General features: G+C 44.5%; 1 protein-coding gene across 1 annotated transcript; it reads left to right on the plus strand.

Annotated features, from left to right (window-relative positions):
- Positions 1-618: 618 nt before the first annotated feature.
- LOC123180586 (lysine-specific demethylase JMJ25) lies at positions 619-7,047 on the plus strand. The gene is made up of 16 exons (XM_044592661.1): positions 619-1,004; positions 1,585-1,743; positions 1,864-1,974; positions 2,115-2,245; positions 2,644-2,743; positions 2,865-2,997; positions 3,069-3,132; positions 3,209-3,968; positions 4,626-4,958; positions 5,181-5,397; positions 5,469-5,857; positions 5,946-6,018; positions 6,109-6,194; positions 6,263-6,382; positions 6,527-6,591; positions 6,682-7,047. The coding sequence occupies exons 1-16, from the start codon at positions 804-806 to the stop codon at positions 6,785-6,787; spliced, it is 3,048 nt and encodes a 1,015-aa protein (XP_044448596.1). The 5' UTR covers positions 619-803; the 3' UTR covers positions 6,788-7,047.
- The last annotated feature ends 153 nt before the right edge of the window (positions 7,048-7,200 follow it).

The raw sequence follows: 7,200 nt of genomic DNA on the forward strand, positions 1-7,200 counted from the left end.
GCGCGGCTCCACGAGAGGCGCTGGGGGATGCACACGGGCAGGGGAGCGGGACCGCCCGCTGCGGTGCGGCGAGCGGTCGCCATCACGGCAGCGAGGTGGGGATGGGAGCGGTGGCGCTGAACCCTCCAGTCGGCGGCCTGTGCGGGCGAGCGGGACCGGGAGCGGTCCCTGCGTTCAGCCCGGACCGGCGGAGGCGGAGAGCGGTATTCAGAGCGTGAGGGCGAGCGGCGGTCGGAGCGGGGAGGGGAGCGGCGGCCATCTCGAGCCGACAGCTGACGACGGAGATCAGCCTCATGGTGACCCTTGAAGCCGGGAGCTGGAAGCCTTCCGACAACCCACACACCTTCGCGTGGGAGGAGTTGCAACTGCCCATTGGAGGAATTGTAACCGTTGTTTGGCGGAGCTGCAACCGCATGTTGGAGGGCTTGCCACCGCAGGGAGCAGCCTCGCCGGCAAGGCGCGTTTCCCAGTGCTACGAGTGGCCTAGGGTGGTTTATTTCTAGGGCGAGCGGGAGACAGATGCACGTTGTAGCAGATGTTGGCTAGAATTGAGACGAAGGGGAGGCAGACGACGAGAAGGGGCACAGGATCTGATGGCTGTAGGAAGTTTAATCATGCGCTCGCGCGGTGACCGGCCCAAATTTGGGCCGGCTGACCGGCGCCTAGCGCTGCCCATTCCAAAATACAAAAGACTCGCCGCCGCGCTCCTCCAAAAAGCCCCCCACCCCGTCTCTCGCATCTCTCGCGAACTCTCGCATCTCTCCGCTGCGCCGGAACGCAAACCGCACCCTCCGACGCAGGGGATGGACGTAGAAGGAGGAGGAGGAGGAGGATCCCGAGCGGCGAAACGACGGGGAAGGAGGAGGATCCCGAGCGACGACCGGGGATTCACGTCGGCGGTGAGGCCCTGCGACGAAGGGCGCGGCATAGCGGCCGGGAACAGGCCGCAGAGGAACAGGAGGACGGCGCCGGACACCTACCGCGAGCCCAGCTCCGATGATGAGGTGGGGATCTCTCGTTAATCCTTACTTCCGGTGTACTTGTGCGCCACTTCGTGGTTAACGCGCGCGGCGATCGATCGCTCCTCTTCGAGGGTTTAGGATTTGCTTGTAGCGGCACCCATCGCACTATCTTATTCCATTTCATAATTTCCTTCCGGTCCTTCCCGTTGCTGTTCCTATTTTTTGCGATCGGGCGAAGTAGTTTAGCTGATCTGCGATTCATCTCCCTTTCTTTTTTACTTATTTCTGGACAGGTGTTTTGGTTTGGGTTAGATGATACAGTAGATCTCTCCATCTTGGTGCAAGGAAATTGCAGGGATGACCATCTAGGGTTCTACTAGTGTGATACGATTTGCCTTTATATCTGGGCTGAAGATCGTTGTCTTCTTGCCACCTTTTGCAAATATTTGTGATGCTTCCCATTTTGGTCTAATAGACGCTGTGATTTTTCGTTTAGGATGAGCTTTGGTTGGCTAATTTCATTTTACTTTTTAGTACACAGCACTACTGCAGTGCACACGCTAGTAGTCTTCAGCCTTCTGCTGCCGCTTTGGTTGGCTAATTTTGTATGTTGCAAATATAGGATGGTGAGGAACCCGTGAATAATCGAGCTGTTCAGCCTCTGAACATACCCAAGAGAAGTGATGCAGGGGAAAAGAGGGGGGCCAGAAATAAGAAATCAGATCAAGATGGCAGCAAGGCCCACTCCCCAGATGGGCAAAACCACGGTGGAGACAATACGGTAAATTACTTCACTTAGATATGTTTCAAATTTTATTTCTGCAATGGTTTTATGGACATTTTATAATTAACAAGACAAAATTTTGACATTCCTCAGCTATTTCTTTATTTTGTTTTGCAGACTAGCGATGATGAGGATTTCAAGCCTGCAAAGAAACGGCGAAGAAGAGATGCAGCAAAGTGGAAGGGTTCCACCGCAAAAAGGTTGAAGGAAGAGGAAGAAGAATATAAGGTCACATCCTCCAAGAATAAAGTTTCTCATGAAAGATATAATAAGGCAAGCTACTCATTATCTGGCATAAGTTGTTTACGGAATGACTTTATGTATTTATTTTCGTGAGTCTCATGACTTTTGTTGTTTCAATCATCTAGAATGGGAAGAAGATGTTGACCGGGGAAAATGCTCAAATGTGCCACCAGTGCCAAAGAAATGACAAGAAGAAGGTGGTCTGGTGTAAGTCATGCAATAACAAGCGATACTGTGGGAAATGCATCAAGAGATGGTGCGTGCATGTGTGAATATGTCTCCATATTGATTTCTGTTAATGCAAGTGCCAACCATTTACTGCTTTCTTCTGTAGTCCAAATTATATACACCTTTTGGTTAATCTGTAATTTTATCGCGCTAATACTGAAATTAACGCGGACATATGTGGACGCGGCGGAAATGTCCGCCTGCATCTCTATATTGCATGCACCGTTGCTTTTGTGGTATACAAATGTGTGTACCAGTATCTCACAATTTTGATGTTTATAATTAATACTGTTTTTCCTATCTATCATGGCACAACCGAAACTTTGAAATCTTCCCTTCAAATATTTTTATTCCATTGGTGACTCACAGAAAACAGTGGCTGTTGGTCTGATGTATTTCATAACGCTGCTGTTTTTGGGCGTGTAGGTATCCCAATTTGACAGAAGATGAATTAGCTGCAAAATGTCCGTACTGTCGCAAGAACTGTAATTGCAAGGCATGCTTACGAATGATAGGAGTTGAAGAGGTTTGCACTTAGCACATACGCTCTTCTTCACAGTATCTTGTTTCATGTTGATTTTGATTGTGTTCAAATGATTCTATTCTGCTTTTTCCCTCAATGATTTGTTTCATTTTTTATGAACCAGCCTCAACAAAAGGAAATTTCTGAAGAAAATCAAATTAGTTATGCATGCCATATCATGCGCTTGTTGCTTCCTTGGCTAGGAGAGCTGCAAAAGGAGCAGATGGAAGAGAAGAAATTAGAGGCTCGTATACTAGGTATGGTGTTCTAGGGCACAACAAGATAGAATTCAATGTTCATGTAGATTTTCATCTGGTTTTGTTTACAGGAGTTTCGATGGATGAAATGAAGTTGGAACAGATCAAGTGTGGTCCTGCTGAGCGTATCTATTGGTTAGGACGTTTCCATATTTACTTTCAACATGTGACTGTAGAAAGCATCTGATCCTGTTTCATTCCTCTACTGCAGTAACAGGTGTAGAACTTCTATATTCGATTTTCATAGAAGCTGCAAGCATTGTCTCTATGACCTGTGCCTCATCTGCTGCCGGGAGCTTCGCAAAGGTGAGATCCCCGGAGGAGAAGAGGTGGAGAATGTGCAGTATGAGAACAGAGGACAGGACTATATTTTCGGCAAGAATTTTCATTCAAAGGGTGAGAATCGAAGGGACTCTTTGAGGAGGAGGATTGACTCCCCAACTGGTGGTAGCAAATCTTGCTCTCTGGTACTATGGAGTGCAAATAGTGATGGTGGCATACCTTGCCCACCAAAGGAAATGGGGGGCTGTGGTGGTTCTGACTTGGACCTCAAATGCATGTTTCCGGAGAAAATGCATGCTGACTTACAAGAGAGAACTGACAAAGTTGTGAGGAGTGACATATTTGAAAAAACAACATTTAGTAGAAGTGACCAGTGCCCTTGTTTTGATCATTCGGGCACGGTAAGAAATGACATAAAGACAGTACGGAAGGCTGCAGATAGGAAGGGCTCAAGTGATAACTACCTTTATTGTCCAGTCGCCACTGGTCTCGGTGATGATGACCTAATTCACTTCCAGATGCATTGGGCAAAGGGTGAGCCAGTTGTTATCTCTAATGTTCTTCAATCAACCTCTGGTTTAAGTTGGGCACCGATGGTTATGTGGCGGGCATTGCGTGAAAGAGCCAAGGGCAAGGCAGAAGATGAGAAGATTGATGTGAGGGTAGTAGATTGCCTTGATTGGTGTGAGGTACCGAACTCTGTCCACATTTTTATTGGATGTCATAGTTGTCGATTTCTTTGATTTATTTTTAGTAGTAAGCAGTGATTGTGCCTTACTCTTGCCATATTTAGATGATGACAGTTGTTTTGCACTCTCGTGTGCTTGCTCTGCTTGCACGTCAGAAGTTCAAGCAGAAATACTCATGTCAGAACTTCAATCAGAAATACTTATGATGATACTTTAGCGATTACTTATAAAATTACAGAACTAATTACATATACGTACTAAGTTCCAGAAGAAACGGTAAATTATGTTTTCCATTTTATAAGGATCATTTTGGTACAGGGGTTTAATCAAGCAATTAGTATTAGAAAAATGACCGTGGTTCCCACACTGTATTATTTGTCAGGAGAGTGAATAGTTAACAAGCCATCAATTTTACATGCATATATCTTATATTTATTTTGAAAGAAAAGTGCACAAAATGTTGGCCTTATATTTTAAATTGGAAGGGGTACTAGTTTTATGGAATTTTATTGATTCATCAGTGAACTGAATTCCCCACTTTGAATAATGATGTTTACCGGAAAAGGCTTTCGCCACACTTTATATGTGAGTCCCTTTGAATTTCGAAAATTTTGGTTTAATATTTAGGCGCTTATTGTGCTATGTTTGATGTTGCAGGGGTCACTTAAAATCAGCGAGTTCTTTAAGGGATATAAAAATGGCAGAAGTCATCGCAGGCCTCACTGGCCTGAGATGCTTAAGTTGAAGGACTGGCCTCCTTCTAGTACATTTGACAAGAGATTGCCTCGCCATTGTGCTGAATTTATCAGCGCGTTGCCATTTCCTGAGTACACCGATCCAAGATCTGGTCCACTAAATCTTTCGGTTAAGCTTCCTGCTGGTGTCATGAAACCAGATCTTGGGCCGAAAAGTTACATTGCTTATGGATTTTCCGAAGAGTTAGGCCGGGGTGACTCAGTGACCAAGCTTCATTGTGACGTTTCTGATGCGGTATGTTGCTATTTTTATAACAATAGAGTTTTTTTTTTTGCCTCGGATATGGTTAAACTTTTGCCATGAAATGCTGGTCTCTACCTTGACGATCTGCATGCCACTTTGGTTATCTTGATTTCCTAGCAGATTTCCCTGTACTCTCTCGCTGATTGTTGCATAGTTGTTTTCTTATTTGTCTGTTGCTCTGGTTTAACTGTAACAGATGTCTAATTTAACCAGGTAAATATCCAAACACACACTAACGAAGTGCCATGTGAGACATATGATCTTTGTCGGATTAAAAAAGTCCAGGAAAACATGAGAAAGCAAGATCTTCAGGAACTGCGTGGGGATTTGAATTCATGCACTGAGCTTAGGGCACAGCCATCTGTTGATGGATCTTACGAAGCCGCGATGACTTCATGTAGTATGGAAAGTTATAAAAATAGTTCTAATGGTACGTATCATTACTTGTTTTGGGGAAATTGATTTTAGGTTTTTCTCTCATGTCATGTTTGTGTCTTGTAGGTTTGCACATAAATGCTCCACGTCGCGATGCTACAGATGACGTTAAGGATAAAGTGTCACCTCATAAATCTGTTACCAAATCCGATGAGATCCGCAACGGAACTCGTTTGTACTATCAACGTCGCGCTAACAGAAAGGTGCATCAAGATAAAGCCAGTGATCCTCCCATTCCTGGTAAATCTGATGAGATTGGCACAGGAATTCGTCGAAAGGTGCATCAAAATAAAGCTACTGATCCTCCCAAGCCAGTTCCTGAGAAGACAGAGAAAGATAAAACTGGTGGTGCTTTGTGGGATATATTCCGAAGAGAGGATTCAGAGAAATTACAAGAATATCTACGGAACCATGCCTCGGAGTTTCGCCACATCCACTGCAATCCTGTGAATCAGGTATTTTAAAAGAATCTGTTCCATTCATAGAAGTTACTTTTTGTAGTTTTCCTATCCTACATAACATATTTTGTTATATATTGTGCAGGTTATCCACCCAATTCATGATCAGACATTCTACCTGACAGAAAAACATAAGAAGAAGCTGAAGAAAGAATATGGTTAGTAAACCTTAGGTGTTAAATCTTCCCAAACAGTGTGCCTCATTACTTGTGATGTCATTTCCTTATGTGTTGGCTTGCTTGCTTTAGGTGTTGAGCCATGGACTTTTGAGCAGAAGCTTGGCGACGCAGTTCTCATTCCTGCCGGGTGTCCTCACCAAGTCAGGAATTTGAAGGTATGAAACCTCACTCTCTTTTGAATTTAGCACGGTGCTCAAGACTGTACCCATTTCCTTCTGTGCAGTCTTGCACCAAGGTTGCGATGGACTTTGTTTCCCCTGAAAATGTGGGTGAGTGTGTTAAGCTGACGGACGAGTTCAGGGCACTTCCATCTGCCCACAAGGCTAAAGAAGATAAGCTAGAGGTTAGTAGCACATATTCACGAAAATCATGCTTACTACTCACTCCGTCTCAAAATAAGTGTCTTAAACTTATTTTGGGACGGAGGGAGTATATTGTATGCGAGGAAAATTGATGATTGGTCTGAAATTGGTTTGGTTATTTATAGATCAAGAAGATGGCTTTATATGCGTTTCTCGATGTTCTCGAATTCTTGGGACGGCACGTGGAAGGGTAAGAGACTTAGAGACACTAGCCGTAATATTTTGTTTGTCACTGAGCTTTCAGTCAATGTGTTAATTTGGTGTGTGATGTATCAATCAGGTCAAAGAGCGGGGATGTCCAGCCCAACCAGTCCAGCGATGGTACTGCAGAGGAAAAACCTAAAAGGAGTACCCGCGCAAGAGGTGGCTCTCGGTCTCGGACGTGACTGGTTTGTCATCAGACTGCTCTCTGGGGCTGTGACTGAAACCATTAGAGCTCCTAGTTCAGTTAGGCATCGTTGGTCAGGGTGTCTACTTTGTTTGTAACGAGTAGATACGGGTAACAATTGACAAGTTGACTGCACATGCCGTTGGAGTTTCTTTCACTTAGATTTCAGCTGTGCTGTTGATATTCAGAGATGCAATTTATGGTTGTTTCAGACTTGAAATGATGCCTTATTTAATGCCGTGTGCTAACTATGTGATCCCCAATCCTCACAACTTGTTGAATTTGCATCGCAAATCAGTAGGAGCCTCATGCATAATTTAGCAATAAGACTGTACAATCTTATGCTATGTGTGTCAATTTAGAGCAGATAAACATATTATACAATGGATTATCTCAGTGTTATCTCTAACA

Source organism: Triticum aestivum, chromosome 1D (assembly GCF_018294505.1).
Source record: "Triticum aestivum cultivar Chinese Spring chromosome 1D, IWGSC CS RefSeq v2.1, whole genome shotgun sequence".
Classification (NCBI taxonomy): Eukaryota; Viridiplantae; Streptophyta; class Magnoliopsida; order Poales; family Poaceae; genus Triticum; species Triticum aestivum.